The 27127-nt window shown below is 39.8% G+C and overlaps 1 protein-coding gene across 2 annotated transcripts in view; it reads left to right on the top strand.

Moving 5' to 3' along the window:
- Nucleotides 1-27127, top strand: part of ELOVL6 (ELOVL fatty acid elongase 6) — a 146088-nt gene that overhangs the window by 91970 nt on the left and 26991 nt on the right. For both annotated transcript variants that reach the window (XM_081091461.1, XM_081091460.1), the window contains one exon: nucleotides 4293-4424. In XM_081091461.1, coding sequence (XP_080947587.1) covers nucleotides 4293-4424 — 132 coding nt within the window. The remainder of the gene's footprint in view (nucleotides 1-4292; nucleotides 4425-27127) is intronic.

Raw genomic sequence — 27127 nt, 5'->3', positions numbered from 1 at the left:
TGTGAAGAATCTTTAGAAAATGTTTGAAAAAGAGAATGGTCCTTGCCAGGAAGGAACAGGACATTACACCTAGTTCTCATTCTAGAACTGAAGAAATTAGAGAAAAATATACAGAGGGAAGATTTTTATTCTTTTTTTTCAGTTTTTATTCTTTAATACTTATATTTATATAGGTACACTTAAAAATATGAAAAACTTCTCCACGCAGAATGAAAGGAAGCCTGAGAAATACAGAGAAGTTTTTTATGTTGATTTTTAAGACCATTTGTGTATAATTACTTGGAGAATTCAGACTTGATGTTTTTTCACTTGAGATAAGGCAGATGACCATTGGACACCATAAAGAGAATGAGCAAATCCGGTTGGGAACGCTGTCTTGTTTGGAAGCAAAGCTGGTTTCTTGTAGAGAGTTAGGGTTTCACTTCTCACTCTTTGGCTGCAAGTGTTTTATGTTGAAGTCGGCAACTCCTTACAGAGAGGGAGCTTTTTATTCTTTTTTTGGTTATTCAAGGTACGTTCGTTTAATGGCTAGAATGATATGTTCATATAAAGATATTCATTTAACTTGATTCAAAATAACACAATGTAACCATAACTAAAACCTGAGATACACTGAATGAGCAATAATTTGTTAACCAGGAAGTAAAGCGATCTGTGCCCGGAAAATATGACATATAAACATGAAGGTGTGGAGATTCCTCTTACTTTTCCCCCAACCCTACACATGCCCCACCAATGATCGAACCCACAACCTTGGTGTGTGCCCTGACCAGGAATCAAACCCAAGACCTTTCAGTGCATGGATAATGCTCTAACCAAATGAACCACACTGGCCAGGGCTTGGTTACATTTATAGGAAATGTTCAGAACCATAAGGATAGTAAGTAGATTAGTGGTTGCTGGGGCTAGGGAGCAAGTGTTGGGAGGAAATAGGCAGTAACTGCTGCTGATGAATACAGAGTTTCTTTTGGAGATGAAGAAAATATTCTAAAACTGATTGTGATGCTGGTTGCCTAACTCTGAATATACCCTCGAAAATTGAATTACTCATTTTAAGTGGTTGAATTGTATTATACATGAATTGTCTATAATAATAAAAGGGTAACATGCTAATTAGACCGGATGTCATTCCGGACATCCTTCCGGATGAAGCTGGGGCCGGAGGGGAGCCTGGGTCCCAGGTGCCTGCTGGTGGCTGGAGGGAAGCCCAGGTCCCAGGTGCCAGAGGGAAACCGGTGCAGGCAGCCAGGGGAAGGACGGCTTACTCTTGCATGAATTTCATGCATGGGGCCTCTGATATCTCAATAAAGCTGTGTTTTTTTAAAAAAATAATAATAATTTACTACCCAGTTACACAATGACCATGGGATTCTTTAGGAGGGTTAAGGACTTCTTATATGCTTATAAAATCACACATAAGGTACAACCTTTCTCCCCCACCCCTTAAACTTAACCTCAAGCCCGGGTTCCTTAGCCATAAAATGAAGATAATGCTTTACCTGATTTATGGATGATTAAATGATAACGCTTTTAAACACTTTTTCTACCCATTGGAATCACTCTCTAGTCTAAATCATAATACTGTGATTATTGTCACTTATCATTACCTTTATAATTTTAAAAAGAGTACATACTATTTGATATTATTATTTCCTACATTAACTTGATAGAATTATATTTTTCTTTAGTGAGTCCTTTGTTATATGAGCGTAAATGAGGATAGTGATTCTGACTCTAAAACTAATTTAATGCTGTACACTTGCCAAATTCAAAAAAGTAAAGTGATAAATATGTTTATGACCTAAAGTACTTTCTTCTTGAAATGTGCAATAGTTAAGTTTCCCTAAAATTGTCCTAGTTTTTCACTCCTGTTTGAACTATAGAAATAGTCTCTTTCTGGAGGAAGAAAATGATCATATGTTTTTTCTAAGTATTTTATTCTTTAGTTATTACTGTGATAACTGGAAAAGTACAAGTGTTCACTTACTTAGTGTTTGCTGAACAAGCATGTACACAATTATTTTCCCTGTCAGAAAATTTGATATGACAAGACCATGATCATTCTACAAATATTTAATAAGCACTCCTGTGTACCAGGTCTTGTGTTTCCAAGAGAAGTGTTTGCAAACCTCAGTGGAAGTGATTTATTCCACCCTTATTTATGGGTTGATTTCTGGGATTACTCTCTTTATTTGAATTGGGAGTGTTGCTTGTGTAAATAGTAAGATACCTCATGAGTCAGCAATATGTGTCAGCAGTTAGGGAGAAAAATATGAAGCATTTTACAAATAATGCTCTTTAGATTAATGCATTTTGCTATTTGTATTGTCTTGTAAATTACTTTTCAACCCTTTTTAAAAATCCAATTGAGTGGGGAATGCCCATTTTAAGGGAAATATTGCTTTTTTCCAGATGTATGCTCAGATGGTTAAATTATTTACAAGGCTTCTGTTACTTTTTATTGAATTACTAGGGGCCCAGTGCACGAATTTGTGCACCATGAAGAAACTGTGGGCTGTGAGGCTGTGGTGGGCACAGGGGTGGGATTCGGCTTTCCTCTGCACCCCTGCCTAGTCCCTCCCTACAGCCCCGGTCCTCTGTCTGCTGGCAGCCCCCCTCTTGCTGCCGCCGCTCCATGCACTGATGGCGCCAGCCCTACTTGCACCCGCTGAAGGGACGGAGCAATTGGGGCTGGCGCCAGCAGTGATGAGAGTGGAGCCAACACCATCAGCAGGTGCAAGCGGCAGCTGCTGTCCTGATTGCCCCAATCACCCCCTCAAGAGCAGGGGTAGGTGGAAAAGCCCTCAGGCGATCAGGGCTGGTAGCCACTGTTCGCACCCACTGATAGGGCCAAGCAATCAGGACCGGCACCGGGCACAGGCAGTGGGTGCAAGCAGCAGCTCCAATGCTGGCTGTGGGTGCAACAGGGCCATTGCTGGCAGCAGGTGCAAGAGGCGGCTGCCGACCTTGATATCTCCTTAGGAGTGGGAGGAGGGGGGGAGGTGGAGAAACCCTGAGGGGTGATTAGGGCCGGCAGCCGCCACTCACACCTGCTGATGGTGCTGAACGATCAGGGCCGGCACCTAGCTCCGGCAGTGGGTGGGTGCAAGCAGCAGCTCCAGCGCTGGCAGCAGGTGCAAGTGCTGGGTGGGACCGTGGTGCATGGGAGCAAAGGATTTTCAGTAACCACCAAAGGCTTGCCCCGATGACAGCGACCGGTGTCCCACCATGTTCTGGCACACCTGCTCACCTCTCCACCATCCCGCTGCGGCCAATTCCCGCCATGCTCTGCGCCTGCCCCCCTGGTGGCCAGAGCACATCATAGCAACCGGTTGTTCAGTTGTTCGGTTGTACTGCTGTTCAGTCTATTTGCATATTATCCTTTTATTATATAGGATAGTCTATAGAAGCTTTTGTTCTTTTTGGTGTCATCAATACTATTATACATTTCTCCTTGGCACAGTAATAGCCAGCAGGACCTGGAGATGGCCATCTGAAATTTCATGGGTTTTTTTCCCTCATCCAAGGATGTGGTTTTTGTAAGTTGATGAGAGAGAGAGAGAGAGAGAGAGAGAGAGAGAGAGAGAGAGAGAGAGAGAGAGAGAGAGAGATTGGTTGCCTCCCGTACCACATCCCAAATGGGGATCAAACCTGCAACCTTTTGGTTATGTGATGACATTCCAACCAAATGGTGTCAGTTGAGACACCCAGCCAGGTCTCTATTTGATACTTCTTAGCCATTTCCAATTAAGAGTCCACCTAAGCCTCATTACCAAAAAGAGAATAATGAGCCCCTGTGTTCCATCAACTTTTTTCTTATTCTTATTTTATCTCTCCACCTTTAATACTGTTTTGGTTCTGTTGTTTCCTGGAAATTTTGATTGTTATGTCTCTCAGGTCACTTTTAGTTTAGAACAGTCCTAGATTTTGATTCCCTATTACTGATTTGTTGAAGAAATAAGTTCGGTGTTCTACAGAATGTCCCACAATTGGATTTATTCCCTATAAGTTTGTAGTAAAATCAGACATTGGATTAGATTCAAGCTCAAAGTTTTAGGCAAGTGTGCGTTAGGTGGTTCTGTGTTCATCCCTGAGGGAGGATTCATCCACGTTGCCATATGGACTAACATTGTCTCTTTAATGAAGGGACATTTACAAGAGAATATTTTCTGCACTTACAAAGAGGGGCTGGTGTAAAAGTTGATGAATCATGACTAAATATAAATTACTAATGGATAAACATACGTTGCGTAAACTTCTATGTTGTAAGCGTTCATTTTGCTTTTCCACAGGAAGAAATCCTTCCTGTTCTCTGCTCTGTACGCTGCCTTTATCTTCGGCGGCCGGCACCTGATGAACAAGCGGGCGAAGTTTGAGCTGAGGAAGCCGCTAGTGCTCTGGTCTCTCACCCTCGCGGTCTTCAGGTAGGCTTTTCCCTTCCTAATGAAGTCCGTCCACGTCATCAGGCGCGCTGAAGGGAGCAACAACTGAGCATTCTACCTTACATCTCGTATTTTTAGTTACTGACTATAGATCGAGGACATAAAGCCCTGTCCAGAGAGAAAGCCTTCATTGCCACCAAATTTCCCACACTGCACTCATTCTCTTATTTTAAGAACTCTCAGGCCATCGCGTCCAAACTGCTCATGTTAGTAATCCAGTTTACCTCTTAGGACTAGAAATAGCGCGCCCGTTCCCGAATTTCATTGCATAAATTTAGGTGAAGGGCTAAAGGGAAAGCCACGCCAGTAGACTGTTGAAGTCTACAGGGGAGCATAAGGTTTGAAGGCGGTGGGTATGATGTTACTGATGAATACTTCATCAAAAAATGGCACCAGATCCTGGACACATATATCATTAGACCAGAGAATTATTTTGTGCATCCCCCAAATCGCCCTGCACCTTATTGCCTGAACTGACTCGCAGGTATATGTGCATGCAGCCGTTCTTACTTTGTATCTGGTGGAACTCATCAGAGAGGCCGTTAGGACCAGGCCTGTCTCTTCAGGGGCATCTGCCAGCCAATATCCAGTCTCATTCCTAGAAGCTTGAAGGAGCATTGTGTGATATTTGGTAATTTAGGCAATCGCAAAACTAATTAGAATTAGCACACAGCTGGTGTCCAAACAAGAGCCAGAATTCACCTACAGCACTGACAAAGGTACCTGTTCCATTGGTGTTTTGCTTGTCAAAACCAGCAAGTTTATAACGAGGCTTCTGGAGTAGGGGGAGTCGATGTAGATATACTACAAAATAAAAAACTATTCATTTTAATATTTATGATTTTATTTTTATTATTTTTTTATGATTGTATGTTTTCATATTACATATTAACAGTCCTACCACTAAGCAGAAGTAGATGGATGATTAAAGCCTCATTAGTCACTGCATTTTAATAAAACTGATCAGGAAGAGGGTCTTCACAAACTCCAATGACCTGTACATTTCCAGTGTGCTGGTTTGCTGCATCTAAACACTCATTTGCTTGCTACTATGGAATAGGCTCTGTTTTTGGTGCATTTTGTGAGGTATGCATGGTTTAGATCTGTCACTAAAGATTTCTTCCATTTCACTCTGTGTTAGGGCATGATTCTCTAACAGTGGTTCTCAACCTTCTGACCCTTTAAATACAGTTCCTCATGTTGTGACCCAACCACAAAATTATTTTCATTGCTACTTCATAACTGTAATGTTGCTACTGTTGTGTATCGTAATGTAAATATCTGATATGCAGGATGGTCTTAGGCGACCCGGTCGTTCGACCGCCAAAGGGGTCGCGACCCACAGGTTGAGAACCGCTAACACAAAGTAGCATTTTTATTTTTATTTATACTTAGGTTCACAGAACATGCCTCGCTTAAAGAATTTGATATTTGAGGAAAATATTATCTTTATCCTAATGATGCTTTTCAGCCTTTTAGTTTTCAACACCCCTTGTACCTTTATTATTATTTTTTTCCTAAAACTTTAACACATATATGCAGAGAAAAGAGTACACAGCCACCTTCCCCCCATAATATAGCCCTTACCCTGCTTAAATAATTATCAGCACTGGGTTAATCTTCTTTCCTCTATATCCCTACCAACTTCCCCTTTACCCCAAATTATTTGGAAAGAATACAAACGGAAATATCTCTGAATTAAATAATATGATTTCTGTAAGTTAAGTACTCATTTTAAGAAACTAATGAAAGTATCATTACCTCTCCAAATTACTAATAATTCTTTATTCTTATGTGTTCAAATTTCTCCAGTTAGTCTCATACGTGATTTTTTTTTTTACAAAAATTTATTTTTAAGAATCTGGATCAAAATAAGATCCACACATTTCCATTGGTTGATTTATTTTAAGTTAGAGGTTTCCACCTTCTTCTTCCCACATCCCTTCACCCCCTTCTCCCCTCCATCCTTTGAAGATCATTTGCCCTTAGACTTTCCCCCCGATGGGATTTTGCTGGTTGCATTTTTCTGTCCTCTATATTTCTTATTAGCTGGTAGTTAGATCTAGAAGTTTGATTATATCCAGGTTTAACATTTGACTTTCTATGAGTAGAAACTTGCCTTTATCAACTCTTCAGTTATCCTGATGTGTAGTTACTACAGCAAAGGCAGGATAAATGCTTGATTCTTTGACATACAGTATTTAGGCATTTTTAAAAAATGATTGCTTACTTAGCATGTAAATAATAACTGTTTTTTTTAAACGATTATTATGAACTCATAGATTTATAGTCTATGTGTCAATGATTTTGAAATGAATTTGATTTTGCTATATTTTAGTTCATCTTTTGGCTGCTAAATTATCCCATCTTTGGCCAGTGGGAATTTTTTTCAAGTTGACTCCTGAATTTTTTTCACATGCACTGACTAGAACTCCTAGCTTGATTCTCTGAGGACGATGACAAGATGTTCTAGTCCAGGCATATTGCATATTCCTTGTCCAGAACTGGAATTAGCCATTTCTCTAAGGACCCCTAGTTCCTTTGTGAGAGGGGAGATAGTATTTAGAAACCACCATCTCAGCACTATAGAAAATTATTTTTTTAATGTATCCAGAGTCACAATTCATATTTATGACTACCGAGTATTTACTTCTCGGTTCTTAATTAACTTCTTATTTCTTCTTCCTCCCATGCCAAAATCTAAGTTCCCAATGTATACCAGTAATAATTCCTCATTTACTTTCCCCTTCAATGCATATGTAACAGTCATTAACAATATCTTTTTTAGAATGACAAGTTTTTCTTGTTTCCTCTTCCATTTTCTTACTTCTGTTAGCTACTTTACTTCCTTCAGAGCCATGTTTTTGTATAAAGTTTTAAAAACCAGAACTAGAGTAGTCTGAGCATGGATGGTAGGGGTCTTGTAAAAATTGATCATAACATTCTAATCAGGAATTTGGAAAATAGCGATAATGGAATACTATTGTTGTGTTAACTGAGCATTGTTTCATGTTAGGTATAGTATACTGAGGTTCCTCCATGCTTACAGAATACTGGTTGACAATGCACAGAATATTTTAAGTATAATGTTTATGTAAGTTTTACTCCTAGATAGCAAACATCTATATGCTGTTCATTAATACCTTCAAGTATTTGTAAAATATCTAAAATGATACTAGAATATGCTCAGCTCTTGTCTCTGTGTGTGGAAAGGCAGAGGAAATATGCTATCACTCAATGACAACTGTTTACTAGAAAATGAAACAAAAATATTCAGTGCTTGTAGAGCTTGTTTCTAGTGGCTCACAATTTGGAAATTGAAAGGATTTAAATTCTTTCTCTTAAGTGTTATCTTCTTATTCTAAACAAATGAAACAATTATAATAACGATATTGATAAGAATCTGGATCAATATCCAGATAAATCCAATTAATAAATCTCAATTCTGGGTAGTATATATTTATTATTCTTTGCATTTTTCCCCATACATAAATACATAATTTCATATATGCAGTGCTAGAGAATTTCAAGTGATAGTTGCTATTTTTTATTTTGGAATCCAAATATCTTTTGAATGAAGTTGATAAAAAGAATAAAAAATAAGCTCACCCTGAAAGCAGATGTTTTTAGTGAGTAAAGTTTCCTATTTTGGTCATATAGGATAGCTTTGTTATCACAAAACAATGTTTTCGTAGAAAATTTTGAATGGTTCTTACCTTACTATAATTCACAAATTTTCAAGCTCATCTGAAAACAGTGACTAGAGAGGTTTAGAAACTCCTTGCTCAGGAGACATTCTTGTAGTAGTTGGTCAGCATCCACATCACTTCCACTGCATTCACTCTCTTTGCCGCTACAGGATACCGTTGATTTGGAAAACGAAGAAAAGAGAATGGAAACCAAACCTTTCAGTTAGAGGAATTAGAAAATCACTGAAAAGATAATTTTTGTGTGTATTTTGCTGCTTAAGAATAATTTTTCTTCCTCACCTTGACAAGCCAGAAACCCCACTATGACTAATTTCCAGCTGCCACACACTTCGTTTACTCATGAACTAAGACAACTGAAATTGGAAATTAGTTTGGATATGCAGAGTACTTACGCAAAAATTAAAACCCTATCCCCATACCAGTCTAGTTCAGGGGTTTTTTTGTATAGTTTAGCAAGAATTACCTGTAAAAAATTTTTCTTCTTTCTTTTCGCTGTTGGACGTTGACTGACTATGATAGTAGTCTTCAGACACACCACATGCAATTTAATTTATTGGAAGCTGTCATAATTTTTGATAGAGTAGATAGAATATGATCAACTGAATTTTCACCAGGCATGAAATGCATTCAATTCATTTGAGAATCATTTCTCTGGGTTTTGTTTGTCTGTTTTTATTTGTTTGCAGTTTCTTCCCCTTACCCGCACCTTGTCCCCACTTTCAGATCCAAATCACCAGCTTCTGGTGTCAATCTTTACAAACATGGCTGTGATGAATACACTGCCTCCTACTTCCAACCTGCGTGCCTCCCCCTCCTGCCCCCCGCCCCCTCACCTAAGGACAAGTATTTCCTTGCTTATCTGATTAGATAATTCCATATGCATTTGGCCCTAGATGACTGAACATTTTTTTAGGGTGTAAACTGAAAATTTCTGGTAATTTGAATCAGCAAATCCTCTAGACAAGACTGTTCTTCATGGCAAATGGCATCACACACTCTGAGGTGCCTGGAATCTAGTCGTCTCAGACACTGCTGAGTCATTCAGTCATGTTGCTGTGACATCTCAGCTGTGTTCCTACAGGTGCTTTGTAAGTAATTTACTCTGTTTGGTTAAGAACTCCTAGATTGGGTACATATGTGTGTGCTTCTGATTCAAACAGCCTTTCTCAGTATGTGTCTGGCAGGGTTTTCTTCTCATTGGCAGCAGAAGGAGTTCCAGGAGCCTTCTTCTAGGTCTCTGACCCAGAACAGGTCAAAGCAAGGTTGCCCGTCAGTGCACATTAGAATAAGATAATGACTTTGTGCTGCTTATTTTTGATGCTAATACACGCTTGCATCAAATTTGCTTACTCACATTTCCTGTGATTCACTCTGGCTCCAATTGTTTTATCCCGTATTTGAACAAAGCCAGATGTTCTAGACTTCGTAGTTTGATTTCTTGTCTCATTATTAACTGACGGCTTTCCCTGTTGTAAAGAATTTTTGTGAGTTTATTTGAGCCAAACTGTTGACAGTTGCCAGAAGCAGAATCTCAAGGCATTGAGACAATGCTCCCAAGAATGGCGGCGGGCCCCTAGTTTTATACATTTCCAACAAAGGAGAGGTAAGTGGGTTACATGAAATCCAGTGGTGATAGATTAGGGAGGAGGGAGAAAGCAAAGGCGGGAAACCTCTGCTTAAAAAGTGAATGATAGACACGTGCTTCTTTTACACAGGTGGGTACGGGACAGTTAACAGTGGACAATTACTGATAACAATAACAATGAAGGAATTTATGGTTTCTGCCCTGGTGCCATTTGCTGTGCCCTGAGGGGTCTGGAAAAAAAGGGGAGTTACAAGTTACCCTGACTTTCCACAGGTGTGTTATCTTAGATACAAAAAGACAATAGGCTCAGGAGAGATCAAAGTTGATTTGTCAGGGAAGATACTGGCCTAGGACAAGACTACACACTATAAACTGCTCTTTAATTAAAGGTTTTATTTCAGACCACCCTTTGTGGTTACTTTAGGTCTCTGAGTTTGCAAGGCTTCCATGCAGGCCTTCCCTGAGCTTGTCAGGTTAGCATGTGGCTCCTTTTCATCCACAAAAGCAATTTTTATTTGCTGGCCATAACTTTATTTGTCATTAAATTTCATCATCAGCTTAAGAATAAAATATATTCAAGATTAATCGAAAATCACTTTTTTTTCTTTTATGAGATGTCCATGAACAAAGTGTTTACATGTAGCACAGGAAATGTTCAGAAAAGTATGTTTAACAGTGCAGAACAGCAGGTGAATGGTCTTTAATCAAATCTCATGATTTTATACGTGCACACCTCAATATTTGATAGTGGAAGAATTATTGGCAATTGCCTTATTATTTTTAAGGAAACAACTATATAATCCAAGTGGGACTGTTCAGATGAGAAAGATATGACATTTTAAAAACCCATATTGAAGGGATAAGTATATCATTGACCTGTAAACAGATGAAACATTGAAAATGACAAGTTTCAGAACAACTGCATCAATTTATACTCAAGCACCTCGTGTGTAGTATTTTGTTCTATGATTGCCAAGAGGGTCCCTCTTGACCCACATTATAGATAGTGATCCCAGTCATAATGATATAAAGGAAATGGATCTATTAACTATAAATGTCATAGGAGAAAAGCTTCTATTTGATCAGTAACAGGTTATAAATTTTGCATTTTCAAATGTACCACCAAGATGGCAAAAGTAACAACTCTCGAGAGCATGATGTTGACAAATAAAAAGGCAAGCTTCCGAACAATTCTGGGAGTGTGATGCCATGAATGAAAAGTTTAATAACCCTTCAGTTAACACTAGACTTTCTTTACTGACATATATGTAGTAAAAGCATGAGATCATGTTTGAAAAGTTTAGGCTAGTGATTATCTTGGTTTCTAGGGAGGCAGAGTGATGGGGTCTAAAGGAGGCTTCTGCTCCTTAAGATTTATGTCATTACAAAAAGTCAAACAAGAAAAAGATAACTGTTTGATAGAAAGTATAGAGAGCAATTTTTTTTAAAGTTGAAAGCAAATAATGAAAATGTTGTGCCCAGATTTCAAGATAACCAAGAGCCCACCAGGGAACCAGCGGGTCTGATGCAAAAGCAAAGAGTCATTTATTTCAAACCTAGGTCTGGCTCCCCTGCCCTCCTTACTGGCACAGCAGCAGGTGGCAGAGAGACCGAAGCCTGATGGGACGGGGGTTTTATAGGAGGGTGGAGTAAGGGCAGGAGAGGGGACTGTGGGCCCTGCCGATTGGCCAGGTGCAAGTCGGTGTCTCATTACACAGGATGTAGTCATATTGATGGCGTGCACTTCCCTTGATTATCATTGGTTAGTCCAGAGAAATCCTGGGCGTGGCCAGCAGAGGCCTGGGCCTCCGGGCGGCCGAGCACATGGCTCTGCCCAAAAATGGGGGACCCAGGGCAAGATGGAGGGTGCAGTCCTTGCCCCTCGATAGGCGTCCTTCCCCAAAGGCCGCAGGCCGCTCCCCAGCACCCAGGAGCCCGGGGCGCCGTTCCCCTGCTGGAGGGGGCTCGTGCCGCCCCTGCTCCCCCAAAGCCCCGGGCCTGCCCCCTCTCCGCGGCCCTCGGCCTTCCTGGGCAGGAAACCAGACCGGGGGCGGCCAACCCAGCGCCAGTGCTGGGAGACGGGCTGGTGGGAGCCCGCCTCGGGGAACGCCAGGACCGACCGTGGGGAGCGCTGGGCATCAGGGCCTCTAGGTTGAGGTCTCGCCCTTTCAGAAAATATCCATTTTTCAAAAAGAAAATATGACAATTATCATTTTATAAGATTCTGGTGAAATGTTGATTTCCATTAACTAGAACAAGTTAATAACAAAACACAAACTTTGTGCCCTATTCACACACACATAGACCTACACAGGAATGGCAGATTTATAGTTAGACTTCAGAATCTGTTTGTTTGTTTTCTCTTTTCAGACAATGACCCTGAGTTAAGTGTGTATGTAAACCCAAAAGGATAATCTGGAGAACTTTCTTTTTCATCTCTTTATTGTTCAACTCTTAAAGATGATCATTGTTAGTGTTTCTATCTTGCACACAGACATACATACAGTCTGGGGAACATAGATAAATGGAAGTCAGAAATTGTTCATTTAAATATTTGTTAATTGTCCCATTTTATCAGACTGTTTGGTTTTTATGCCTACTCTACTTAAAAATATAAAATATGATACTATTTATATCAGTTCCATCCTCTCTGGCTTTTGGGTCATTTTATTAAAGAAATGTATAAATCATTTAATGCTTTGATTCTGATGCCATATTTATAAATTTCAGCTATTGTCTCATTGTTTTAACTGAAACTGACAGGTATATAGAAAATTATTGCTTTCTGAAGACAGGTTGTATAAAAGTTTTCTTCACAGAAACAAATAGATTTTTCTAAAAAAATACATTGCTGGAATGTTTGTTCATTGAGACATAAAACAACGGATGCTAGGAATGACACAGCAGCCAGATGCTATAGTTGTTTCAAAGGTAGGTCACAGAATGACAGCAAAACCCATTTTGTTTCTCTTTGCACTAAGAGAAATATGAAGCATCTACATTGAATTAAAAAAAAAATAAACTGTGAAGTCAAAAAGCCTAGTAAAGAATAAAGGCAAAAAAGTCACTTCCATAGGAAAAACAAGCCCTACATTTGCTGAGTACATCGAGTTGGCTGACTTCCTTGACAAGGAACACGATGCTACCATTGTCATAAATGGAGATGACAGTGTCTTGTCTGAAAGACAATGGATTTGTTTAGCATTTTGTGTTGTATTTGAATCCCTTTCCACCTGAGAGCTGCCAAAATCCCCTCCACAGTTGTGCTCGGTTTGAATATCAGTTATTCTGTTCTACTACACACACAGCAAAGAGATTACCCAACAAATCACAGCCACATGTTAAGGAAAACTTTCCTTGCCTGCCCCTCCCCCACAACACTTACGTTACAACACAGCACACATGCCCACCCTTTATACACTCTCCAGCTCCCTGGAAATATATTCCATCCCCCTGCTTTCAGATACAACTCAAGTAAAATGCCACTTCAGCTGGGGCCTTACATCTGAGGTTCCAGTGCCAACCCAGGGCTCTCTGTTCTCCCCTCCCCACTTCATTAGCCATGCCAGGAGCATCGGGAATACGTAACAGCGAGGAGTTGTATGACCTAGGCCACTTCATTAGCATTGCATTTGATTTTTAGCTCTAAAACCCGATCCTCTGCCAGAATAGGCTCTAGTCTCAATAAAGATAAGAAATGGCAACTCTTCATCCTTTAAAAGTAAAACAGAGTTTATAAACTGGGATTCATACATCGAATTTTCTCTGGACAGTCTAGGTTTTATGCCCATGGTCTTGGTGTAAATATCGATACCTCCCTTTTCAGTCTCAAAATGTCCCAGCTTGAATGTCCCAGGCAATTGATTGATGTTTCTCTCACATGGGTTTCTCTCTCTCAAATCAATAAACATATCCTCAGGTGAGTATTTTTAAAAAGGTGGGGAAACAAATAGAGGAGGCTTGTAGACAGTTGTTAGTAAGTCTCCTTTCTATTTTTGGAAAGTCTTTCCTTCCAATGGGGGAATAGGAAAAATGTTCCCATTTTTCTCTTGAATCCATGGAATTACTGGATTTTCAAGTATTTCAAAAATTATAATAATTAGATTAAGTGCATGAGATTTAACTTGGGTTTTTTGTTTTTTTTTTCAAATGAAAGTGTCCATTGCAAGGGAGCATTCCAAGCTGCTGTAAAAGGGGTTTCCTGAGGAGAAGCCAGGAAAACAGACCTCACGCTGCTGTGCAGGTGGCACCTCGGGCTCTGGCAGGCTACCCTCACTACCCTTGGGCGGACACCGACAGCAGGCCACGCTGCCGCTCCAGACTGCCTGCCTGATCTATTTCCTTCCAAATGAAGAAAAAACAATCCGCTCATAGTGTAATGATCTAGTCCAAGTAGGGCAAGTGTTTACATTTTGTGGCAGTTTGTTACAAATGTAATAAGTACTATATAAGAGCCCAGATCACTACCAGGACGATTAATGAAAAGAACCCTTGGTTAATGTAAGTACAGACAAGGAATGTCCTCTCCTGGGCCCAGAACTGAAGACCATATGACAGCCTTTGCTTATTTGCGATTGGAAATGCTATATTTAGTAGTAATTTTTTAATATTTATATTTTTATTGATTTCAGAGAGGAAGGGAGAGGAAAGAGAGCTAGAAATATCTATGATGAGAGAGAATCATTGATCGGCCGCCTTCTGCCTGCCCCACACTGGGGACCAGCCTACAACCCGGGCATGTGCCCTGACCGGGAATCAAACTGACCTCCTGGTTCATAGGTCGATGCTCAACCACTGAGCCATGTCAGCTGGGCTATATTTAATAGTATTTTTTATTCAGTAACTCCTTTTTCTAGTTCTTAAAGTGAGAATTCTCAGGCAAACACACACACGAAACAATCTCACTACCACAGATGTGTATTGTTAATATTTTGGTGCATTCCCATTCAATAACTTAATATAAAGCTTGAGAATTTTTCATTATGATTTTAATTCTCTGTAATCTAATATATTTGAGCTTTGACAAAAGTATGACTTTGGTAATATGTTTGTTTTCGCAGTGCGATAACAACTTGAAGCAGCTGACCTGTAAGATATTTTAAATAATTTAACCAAAATGAATTCCTGTTTAAATCTCTGGAATACTACAGCTGTGCTAAATCTTTTGAGAGAAATAACATGAGCATTCTTGAAGAGGTCATACAGTAGTTTAGCATATCAGTATAGTAACCCCTGAAGCATTTGCTAAGGATTATTCTGAGTAAGACTGAGTTAAGGATTGCTGTTCTTATTAGCTTCTTGTGTCACCTCACAAATCCTTAAAGGATCGTTTATGTTTAGCAGGGATGAAAAAAAAAGTAACTACGAGATTTTGACTCCGTAACCTTCTTCAGGCATCACTTTTTGTGAAGTTGCCTGATTGCATAATGTGGAATGCATCCAGTGACACTGACATCCGTTACTGAGTTTAGGTAACCAGAGTTGCAGATTGGCTGAAGAAAACATAAAAGTGAACAACATGGAAAAGTACTAGAAGCTTACTCTGGAGGGGCCGGGGAGTGAGCAGAGGATAAGTGACCATTGAGAGATGAAATGCCCTTTTCTTCATAATCCACGTGTCTCCAGGCAGGGATGGGAGTGGAAGACTGTAGAAAAGACAGGAGGTCAGGGCTCAGTAGAGAAGCACTGGTCGCTCGCCCTAGGGTAACCCTCTGCGGTTAGAACAATGAAATCCTCCTGCTCAGTATGATGTCTCTCCCACATGAAACAACGATCGCAGGCCTCCTCTGACCTCATTCTTAAAAGTATTGGCAGTTCTTTCATGAAAGCTGTCCATTTCTGTTCTCTCTGTTTCAACCAAGAATGCCAACTAGTAACAGCTCATCAATTTTGGATGATGCTGGGCGATTGACAGGTTGCCTAGATCCCTCTTGATTTTGCACACGAAATAGGGAGCCCAGTTTCCTTCCCCGTAAACAGCAATGCTTTTCATTCGTGCTGCCAGTAGATGAATTTAATTGGTAGGTAGCTCTCCTTAGAGCTCATTGCCTACTATTTGTTTTTAAAAATGTAGACGTGAAAGTCGTTGAGGACTGTTTGATCCCCTCTTATCATCATGTAAATTGTCATGTTTGCTGGAAGCTGTCCTCACTGTACTCATTGTCACCCAGGACATTTCTTACAGCGTTCAGAGCCCCGGGAGTTAGAATCAACTGTATAATTAAAGTGATGGATTTGAGGCATAATACCTCCCTGCTCACACAGTGCATTTTCCTAACCACGTAATAGAGCAGTCATTTTCTTTCATTCCTTTTATTTCATTACAAATGCTACAGTGACGGGCAGAGAGGAGGCTTTTGTATGCTTTTGTTCTGAGAAGTGGATGAGCATCATCGACTCAGAAGTCAATGTGCCGGGGGATTAAAGGAGCTGGGAGAGAGTGTTCATTGATCCCAGGTGTTTGTGTTCACCCAGCGCGGCAGCAGAAATCTTCAGTGCAGTTCAGTAGACTTGCCTTTGATTTGAAGTAATGTATGAATCGCTAGCTATTCAGAGTTCTCTTATGCAGGAGGCAGGGGTTTGGGTTCTCCAAAAGAGTTTAGTTCTAAATTGGAGTTTATACTAGTTTGGTGCAAAAAATAAATAAAAAACCAAAGAGGTGCAGAGCAAGGCCAAAGAGCTCAGGAGAGAAGAGCCGAAAAGAAAATTTTAATTTCTGCCTTTAAAAAGAACATAGGAAAAAGAAAAAAAAACAGCAACATAGCAAAACAGTACAACTTTTTTATCTTCAACAGGAAGCCGGGCACCGGCGATGATTTCATCTTAACTTCTCAAACTGGTCTTTGCCAGCTGTTTATTTTTGCTAAGATCAAACCCATCTTTCAGCACACCTACAGTGAAGGAATCACACTTGAGTGTTCTCTGATCTGCTGATTGACACCTGTAGGCTGTACATGAACAACTTTCCTGTGCTCCTTAGGACTCGTCCTTAGATTCACAGTGTAGAACTAGGTTCAAGTTGGAAGTCATTCAAATGAAAGGCAAACACGCCTTTGCCTGCCTTATCTGTTTCCTTCCATCTTTGCCTGACCTGTGAATATTTTATTAATCTTCTTTCTGCCATTTCTTTATAACACATTCTATAATTCTTCATCTTTACACACATAAGCTGACAAATGGAATTGGCTCTGGTGTTAATTCTAAAGTACAAAAGGCTAATTTTCTTTGATGTTTCCAGGACCACCCCCTGTGGCCTTGTGAGGGAGGAACTGTATCTTTTTTCTCTCTCTCCTGCATCTTCTGCTCTAGCACAAAACAATTATGTTTTATCAATAAATGATGGATTTGGATAATGACAGGATACGTGATATATCTGACAAGCAATATGTGGTATCCTTATGTGCAGAATGCTATTGGTGATAGGCACAAATGGCATCTTTTTATGAGGGTATGGTTGGCAGAAATATGAATAGAGGACACCCTTCTTCTATTCCTCCTGTACAGAGGTTCCCATGGAAATAAATGATAAACCTTGTCACTCAAAAGGAATCTACAGGGAAAATGTCGCCCTGCTCCAGCACAGTCTAAATCCCCCACCTCAACACACACAATTTAAGCTATGTTATGTGGAATTAATGATGAAAGTTTTGAGAGAATTTTGGACTTTGCACTTGTTTATTATTAATGTTAGTGTTATAAGTGCAAAGTCCAAAATTCTCTCAAAACTTTCATCATTAATTCCACATAACATAGCTTAAATTGTGTGTGTTGAGGTGGGGGATTTAGACTGTGATGGAGCAGGGCTACATTTTGCCTGTGGACTAATAATAGACACCATTTATTGGGCATTTTTTAGGTGCCTGGCATGGTACTAAACTCATATGTTGTATTATCTAACTTTCATAACTGCTTTGATGTATATACACTCTCACTTTACAAATGAGAAAGCCGAGACTGGGAGAGTTTTCAATAATTTGTCTGTTGTCAAATCTTGGCAATAAACCCTAACGCATGTCCTGTTGTGAAAAGAAAATCACTCCAACACCGGAACCCACTGCAGAACTTTGTGCCCCCTGGATACTTACGTTACCGCCTTTCTCCTCCTCATCATGATCATCATCATCGTCGTCACATCATTTGGATGGCTGTGCCCATATTGCCTTGAGTCCTCTCTGGTAGGAGCACTACATTTGTAACAGATATAATTTGTGGTCTTGTTGCAACAAAGACCCTTTTAAAACAATGAACATTTTTATTTTTTAGGTGTGTTTTTTTAGATATGTTTTTATTCATTTTAGAGAGAGAGGAAGGCAGAGGGATAGAGAGAAACATGGATGAGAGGGAACCATCGATCGGCTGCCTCCTGCACACCCCTTACTAGGGATTGAGCCCCAACCCAGGCATGTGCCCTGACCTGGAATGGAACAGGCGACTTCTTGGTGCATGGGACTCCGCTCAGCCAGCTGAGCCACACAGGCCAGGGCCAGAACAATGAACATTGGGCAAGGAGAAAAGTTGGCCTATCTAGCACAAAGTTCTCATTGGGCAAGAACCTCATAAAATCCATAGAAAACACCAGCAGCTAATTTCATGATCCTCTGCCTGTGTTTCAAAAAAAAAAGGCGGGGGCGGGGGGGGGGGGGAAATGAGATCTATTAGAAGTGAATTTTAATTATTAGGAAACTGAGAAATGTGACATTGGTCCGTTCCCGAGACTGCCAGTGGAAATAGATACCAGGTTTGTAGCAATCTTGGATATAGTGCTATTCAGCCGAATGCATGTGTCCACACACCACTGTCTCCACATTTCTTCATGAAGGTAGACTGAACTTCTATTGCACTATTAATTTTGCCTGTTTAAGTATTTTATCCTAAATTACATATATGGTTATCATTTGAAATGATTATCAGAGTAATATTTGTTAGAAGGAGGGGAAAAACTAAAATTCCAAATTAAAAAAACACACCTATTTTTTAGAGGAAAATGAAACCCATCGCCGAAATGCTGGCCAAGTTAAATTGTAGAGTCCCTACATTAAAATAACGCACTCAGGTAATATACCCAAGTAAGTCCTCATGTTTTCACTTGCTCTTTTTGCACCCAGCTTTTTATAGAGGGTATGTTCCCTCTCATTTTAATTCTCATTAGGTATATAAGCCTCAACACCTGGAGCTGGCTTTGGTGAAAACTAACTAAAGGCAGTTCCACTGAATCATGACTTCCTGGTTCATAGGTCAATGCTCAGCCACTGAGCCATACTATCCAGGCTGAAACCTCTGAGTTGGAATGACCAAAAGGCCTGGAAGCTTCTAAACTAAGACCATTTGTTTTTTAAACACTTCTAGCAAAACGCTATGAGCTGTTCTATAAATCCTAAATGATTTATAATTTAACACACTCTTCAAAATCGATAAAACCATGTATCTGTAACCCTAATTCAAAAGGGCAGGCATGTGATAAAAGAAAGAACCAAATGACTGTTAAGAACAAAATGAGCAATCTTTTGTTTCAACAAAGCTACCAGAAATCACAGTGATTAGGAGTATTTTACACTGAAAACCAACCAGAAAATAGGAGTGTTGTTTTTTTATAATTAACTCCTTCATAAGTTTTAAACGAATGTTTCTTGATGCAGCTTAAATAACTACACAAACACGGTCCGGGTGAGGTCCCTGCTGGGATATCCGTGACAGGTGCACACTAACAGCTATTTCTGCAGAATGAAGAAGAGTGTCAGAGGCAGCTGAGCTTGCAAACCTCCCAGAAGTCTTTTATTGTTTCCTCCATTGGATCAAGTCCAAAGTGAGAATAATTACCCTTAGGACTGCCAAATTGCAGCCTGTTCAGATAACCCTGGTCTTGTAGTAGGAAAGAAATGTGAGCCAAGCTGCAAAAAGAGTGACTGAATTTTATAAAAAAGATTTCTCATATACCTCAGGGAGCAGTTTTCTTAGAAGTGGTCCGTTTTCTTTGACTAATAGCAGGCAAAGAAGAGAATAACATGGTTAAACACACACACACACACACACACACACACACACACACACACACGCACCACAAAATAAAGGAGAGAGAAAATCAGGCATTATCTGCTCTTAGGCTGCTATAGTAATAAAAGAGCTGAGGATTTTAACTGGGCTTTCTTGGGACCCTTTGGTGATTAATGGAAGTCTTTATGTGGGAGGGAAAAAGGGGGTAGCTCAATATCGAATACGAAATTTTTATTGTTCTGAAAACTTTATTTTTCAAAAAGTTTTTAAGTTACTCTTAATTTAAAGTAAACAGTTCCCTTCTGTTGAAAATAGAGAAGAAATTACAAGTTTTGCTCTAAATCTCCGATTCTAATAACCGGTTTGATGTTCTGGCATTCTCACAACAGACCTGTGAAGAAAATACTACTGTATAGAGGTCCTTGAATATTTCAAAATACTCAAAATGTTTCAGCACTTTCATAATTCAAAATCAGTTTTCTCACAGCAGTAATTTTAAGCATAGCACATAAATACATATCCAGTAGTAACTTTGGATTGTGTCTAACTTTTATTCCTTCATTTGGAAGTTCTTGGTTTCTGACATGTTTCTCTGTTCCACCAGTAACATCCCTATTTAATAAACACCGGGTGGCATGGTTATAATTTACCAACAGTGATTGTTAGAGTGACAACCCAGTCACCAAAATCACCCTTAGGACATCTGAGGCACTAAACAACAGACTGGTTCAGAAAATAGTGCCCAGAAAAGTGGGTATTTCTGTCCCTCACTAATGTGGCACTCCCAGGTGACAGTATTATAGACAACAAATTAGTTGGTTCACCGGTTTTGAAATTATGTGATTCTTGAGTATGTTTTAGATGTTGGGATTTATATTCCTTATGAATATTATATATGGATATTTCAAAATGTCCTGATCCAAATCCATATAAAATGCAGCTATGCCCCTATTTTGAAGGTGAAGGAACTGATGCTTAGAGTAATTAAGACATTTACCCATGGATACAGAGCGTATAGGTGACAGGATGGGGTTTATCCCATGCACTGCTCAAAGCCGGGCATACACAAGTGGGAAGGTCAACATGAAAGGTGCCAAAGCCAGAAAGTCTTTGTCAGTGACTTACACAAGAGGGGAAGATGATCTTCTGAGCCTTGAGGGAGGAGAAACTTGGCTGAGTTTCTCCAACTGTAACCTGTGGACCATGTTCATGAAAACATCTCTATTAAAAATTCCATTTCTGGGTTTTTCTCCAATTCTATTCAATTAGAACCTCTGGTGGTGAAGCTAGGAAATCTTCATTTTTACCAACCTCAATGGTTTACTGTATTTAAAATTTCTCTAATTTCGGGGGATTTGTATGCCTCCCTTCTCCCCCCTTCCTCCCCCCCCAAGTGCAGGGACTCCACCCCTCTCTACACTGACAAATCCCTATTGAACAAGTTAAAGACTCTCAGATGTTCAGTAGCTGAGAAGTCCAGTTGCAGGGTGAGCCGCCCTGCAGAGGTATCGGACTGTGACCTGGGCCAACTACGGCATACTTGGTCCTTATTCATGCATTTCTTATTGTGCCTCTGACCTTTCTACAGCCATTTTCTCCAGCACCTGGACTACTAAGTGGGTGCTTTCACCTGAGATAACATCAGTGTTCAGGCAACCTTTCACTCAAGGGCATTGTATCTCAATTGGCTTCTTGGTCAGTAAGCTTCCTGGTGGCCGAATGCCATCTCCAGAGCTTGGACAGGAAAGCAGCATTCCATACCTCTGCTCTGACGTCCTATGCTAGAAAGGTTTCTGCAATTCTGGCTTCTCCCACCTCACCTCCCGCAACTCACACCCACATTTGCCAAATGTCTTGAGTCCTCTTACATATCAGTCTGCATTTTCTTACTTGGATGTCCTGATCTTTCAACTCAACATGATCTGAAATAGTTTCACACAAAAAATGTTCTTAGCCAGTCCTTTAAGTCAGTGATTCCACCACTGGGAATCTATTCCAAGAAATAACCCCAAACAAGGAAAGACTTCATGTATAATGATGTCGATGGCAACATTATTTACACTTAAAAAATTAAAAGCAATCTGGAGAGAAGCGTAAAAAGAAGGGAGTGATAAATTAGAGTGCAAGCATTCAAGGAGACATTTTGCAGATATTAAATAAGGGATTCATGAAGACTATGCAGGAACATGGACAAATTGCAGCGAATGGAAGTAAGAAATGTACCTAAGTGGACTACACTACCCGGGTACTCTAAGCTCAGCTATGAGCAGGAAATGAGAAACACTGGAAGGTAATGAAATTATAATGTTTGTATCATGTCGATAGGATCATGACAGATTTATCCTATTTTCTGAAGTTTGTAAAGTATATAAGCTTTTATTAAATTGTGTTTTTTGTTTTGTTTTAATGTTATTTTATTGTTTAAAGTATTACAGATAGTAGTACATATGCCTCCTTTTTCCCCCATTGACATTCCCCTGGGCTCCCTTACCCCTCTTCCCCCCCCTCCCACCGCCCCCTCCCCCCGACACATGTTTTTTCATGAAGCTCATTAAACTCCCCAGTCAGGATGGCCTATGTACCTCCTATTCCAGTGATGGTGAACCTTTTGAGCTCAGCGTGTCAGCATTTTGAAAAACCCTAACTTAACTCTGGTGTCGTGTCACATATGGAAATTTTTTTATATTTGCAACCACAGTAAAACAAAGACTTATATTTTTGATATTTATTTTATATATTTAAATGCCATTTAACAAAGAAAAATCGACCAAAAAAAATGAGTTTGCGTGTCACCTCTGACACGCGTGTCATAGGTTCGCCATCACTGTCCTATTCAAAGGCTCAATACAGGGAGTAATCTTTGAATTAACCCTCATCTACTTAGGTTGGCTCTGGAGGTCCTTTGTAGAAAGTTCTCGATAACCCATCATCAGCATCCTCTTTACCTCTTATGGACCTATGACATCTCCCCACAGCTTCTCAGCAACACCTTATTCCACCTCCTCGTATCCGACCTACAAAAGTTGAAGTGTCTTAGGGCTCAGTTGTGTGGTTCCTTCTCTCTTCTATTTACATTCTCTCCATAAAAGATATCATCTCATTAAGCCATGTTTAAATATCAGATAACTCCCAAATTGAAGTTTCCAGTCCTGATCTCTTCCCTAAACTCCAATTGGTCCTTTATCTAAAAGCTACTTCATGCCGTCACTGGTTTGGCTCAGTGGATAGAGTGTCGGCCTGTGGACTGAAAGGTCCCAGGTTCGATTGCGGTCAAGGGCATGTACCTTGGTTGCGGGCACATCCTCAGTAGGGGGTGTGCAGGAGGCAGCTGATCGATGTTTCTGTCTCATCAATGTTTCTAATTCTCTATCCTTCTCCCTTCCTCTCTGTAAAAAAAATCAATAAAACATATTTAAAAGCTACTTCATCTTCACTTGAATGTCTCATAGGCATCTCATATCTAATATATCTATACAGAACTCTGCCAGGGTGTCTAAGCAGCTGTATTGCCCAAATACATACCAAATTGATCTACTTTTTTCTGTTCATATCCACTATTACCATGTACCAGCCATCATAATCTCATTTGGCAATGAGAAATATAATATCCTTCTAAATATTCTCCCTGGTAGATTTCTTATACAATATAATGGTAAATTCTTATTATTATGTAATATAATAATTATACACTTATTAACTGTTAATATTATTGTTATACTGTGTCTTATTATATTACAGCCCATTCTTCACACAGTCTAAATTTTCATTAAAAACATAAATCACTTCATGTCACTCCCCTGCTTAAATTTCACAAGCGCCTATGCGGTGTAATGAAAATAAAATCTATTTTATGATTTATTATTAATTAGTAATACCATTATCCCTATAACATAGAAACGTTTCAAAGGCCCTACAAGACGTAGTTCCTGCCCACTGTTGAACTGCATTTCATTTCACCCCCTGTGGGCACGAACACAGCAGGAATGAGCTGGGCATACGTGAGGTCCTGCTGTGCTGTTGTCTAGGTTCTTCTCCAGGTCTTATCTGGACTGGCTCTTTCTCATCAGCTCATGTGTCACCTCCTCTCCGAAGCCTTTTCTAACCTCAGCAGATCTTCCTGTCCCAAATCTCTAGTCATTGTTATCTCACCCAGTTTTATTTGGCACTGAACACACTCTGAAAATTTTAAGCTCTTTTTTATGCATTTTCCCCTCTCTCCACTGGAATATTGGCTCCATGACAATAAGTTCCTTCTGTTTCCCTCTTTTTTTCATCCTTTGCATCTAAAAATCACTTGGCACCTAGTGAGCATGGAATTTTGTTATCAACTTTTTATTTGCAGTATATTATGTACAAAAAAATTCACAAATCCTAAAAGTAGAGGTGAATGTTTTTTTAAATGAAGTGAACTCAGTCATGTAGTCCCCACCCAGATCAAGATTATAGAACATCACCAACACCTCGGCAGCTTCTCTCTGAGCCCCTTCCCATTCACTATCTCCCCCGAAGTAACCACTACTCTGACTTCTATCATCAAATTAATTTTGCCTGGATTTAAACTTCATACGAGCAGAATCATACAATATGTGGTGTTGTGTATGCTTTCTTTAATCCAGCATTATATATGTGAGGACCATCCATGTTTTTGCTTATAGCCATAGTTCCTTTTTCTCATTACTGTATAGTACTTCATTTATACTTTTTATTTCACTGTATTCTAGGTAGACGTTTGGATTGTGTCTATTTGGGGGCTATAAATAATGCTGAGGTGAACATTTTTATACCTGTCTTTTAGTGCACATTATGTTGGCGTTTCTTTGGGGTATACACCTAGGAGAGAATTTTCTCAGTCTGGCAAATAGCTTTCCAAAGGGTTTGTACCCATTTACACTCCTACCAACAACAAGTGAAAGTTCTAGTTGCTCCCCATCCTCACCAACACTTGCTATTGTCAGTTTTCCCAATTACAGTCATTTTGGTGGGTGGCTTACTTTCTCCTTTTGAAATAAACCAGCTGTCTGGATGGATAAAGTATCAGAGAATAATAATAAAAAAAGAATAAGCCCATATATAAGCAATCTGATAAAAATCAGAATTTTCCAAAGGGATAGCTATGCTCTCTGATTTTGCTCATGTTGGATACTGGATTATTATCACAATGTTCAAATGTTTACTAGCTCTGATATTTATATGTAACAATACCTGGAGGGGGTCCTTAATTTGAGATTTCTATGGAGCTGCTTAAAGAGTTTGTGGATAGTGGTTGAGATCATTATATAATGAAAATTTGATACAGCTTATCATACATATATAGTTATAAATAGTCACAGTAAGTTACAGAGATGCGTTCTGATTTCATCCTCATCTCATGCTTCATTGCATTTTAGTCTCAGACATTTGTACTCATGTCCTCTCTTCCGCACTCATCACTAATTCTTCATCTTTAGTTATAAATGGGTTTAGTTTATAATGTCAAGTGCTGAGTCATTATCAGGCAACTTCTTCATCTCTTTCTGGTGTTGCTGCTGGCTGTGACTGTGCAATACTGGTGCTGAGTTTTCTACTTGGCTTGTTCTATATTTCCATCTTTGTGCCACAATAGTTCTATGCAACACCACTATGGCTGTGGTAGTTTTGATCAAGTTGGCTTGCATTCTATTATCTCTTTATTGTTGGAAACTTTGCTTTATTTCAGGAAGTCATTTTAGCACTTTTATCAAAGGCACATGCCACCTATGTTTGGACTTTCTGATTTCTCTTTGGTTCCAATATTTTAAAAGCCATCTATATATATATAAAAGCCTAAGCAATAGTCTGACCATTTGACTGGTAACTATGATGCACAATGACTACCAGTGAGCAGACGCTCAACACACAGGCATTGAAACATGGAACAGACTGATGAATCTTGGGGGGAGGGGGAGAGAGAAGGGCAGGAAGAGATTAACCAAAGACCTTATATGCATACTAGAGACTTGTTGCATGGATTCATGCACCGGTGGGGTACCTCAGCCTGGCCTGCTGGGATTGGGCCGAAACTGGCAGGCCAAAAAATGCCACCAGTGCACGAATCAATGCACCAGGCCACTAGTTACCTAGGAAATCCACCTTTTTGATGTTAGCATAAGTGATTGCCCAAGGTAATAAGAGTTTGGACTGGGAGATACCTAAGACCCTTCTAGTACTCTTGTTTTAAGTAAAATTGCTCCCTGAGCAATAAAGATGGAACAATGTGAGATTTGGCCTTGTGCCTATTTTTCTGGTTTTACGCCAACCCACTGGAGGCAGAACCCTAATCATAATCTTCTTGATGACATACGGGACTTAGTGGCTCATGCAATTCCAGCTCCAGAAGACAAAGGAATAGGGTACAACTTGACCTAGGGATCCAGTGAAGTCCAGGGTCAAGGGATGTAAGACAACTTCTTATTCCATCACTTTCTTCAGGTCTTTGCTTAGATGTCACCATATTATTGATATGCTGTATCTAAAATAACAACCTCCATTCCCACTCCCTATCTTCTGGTATAGTACACATTTGCTAACATACTACCTCTTTTCCTGCTTTAAAATGTAAGCTGCAAGAAATGTGAGACCTATCTGTTGAGTTTATTTTTCTTGGTGCAGACCCAATACCTAATGCCGCATCCACATTCTCTCTAAACTTCTCCAGGTCCTAAAGTTTTAGGCCTCTCCTTCAGCCAAAATAACGCCTGGCACATATATAATGCTCAGGAAATAATTGATTGAATGAATGAGTGATTAAAAACTCCTGGCCCTCTCCTGTCCAGAACTCTTTAAAGATCTGGATTATCTACAATTCTATCCATTGAAAACTTACCTAACACTCTAGGAAGAGTAAGGGAGTTTCAGTCATTCCCTCCTCCAATCACATTTGTCCTCTAACATCTAATTGTGAAATATGGGTTTTTCCTTTTTTTTTGAAGAAATGGAGAAGCAGAAGAATGTGTATTTGGAAACCCAGAGTTTTGAAGGGATGTGAGTAAGGGAAGGGAAAGCAACAAGATCAAGGGAGAAGGCCAAAAAGTGAGCTCAGAAAGGCCAAACACAAACCAACTAACCTCCACTGTATCTTTTCATTTCTCCTCTCAATCATTAGATGGAAGATGGATTTTCCTCCAGAAGGGAGAAAAGCCTTAAAACTCAAAGGCCTCATCCTCATTGTTGGGATGGCTGGGAAGTGAGGGACAGTGATGGAGGGAATACTCAACATACGCTCATATTTGATGATGAAGTAAGAAGACCTTCTCCCCTGAGGAAATGTAGAAGTCTGGAGAGTTCGGCTTTGCATTTGGAAAGTTCAATAGCTCGGTCTTCAGACTGTTTTAACATTTTGTTTTTATTGCCCAATCCTAGTCATAATCATAACTGTCATATTA

This window comes from Myotis nattereri, assembly GCF_964212035.1.
Source record: "Myotis nattereri genome assembly, chromosome: 1".
Classification (NCBI taxonomy): Eukaryota; Metazoa; Chordata; class Mammalia; order Chiroptera; family Vespertilionidae; genus Myotis; species Myotis nattereri.
Note: the sequence above shows the minus strand (reverse complement) of the source record. Positions and strands in the feature narration are given on the sequence as shown.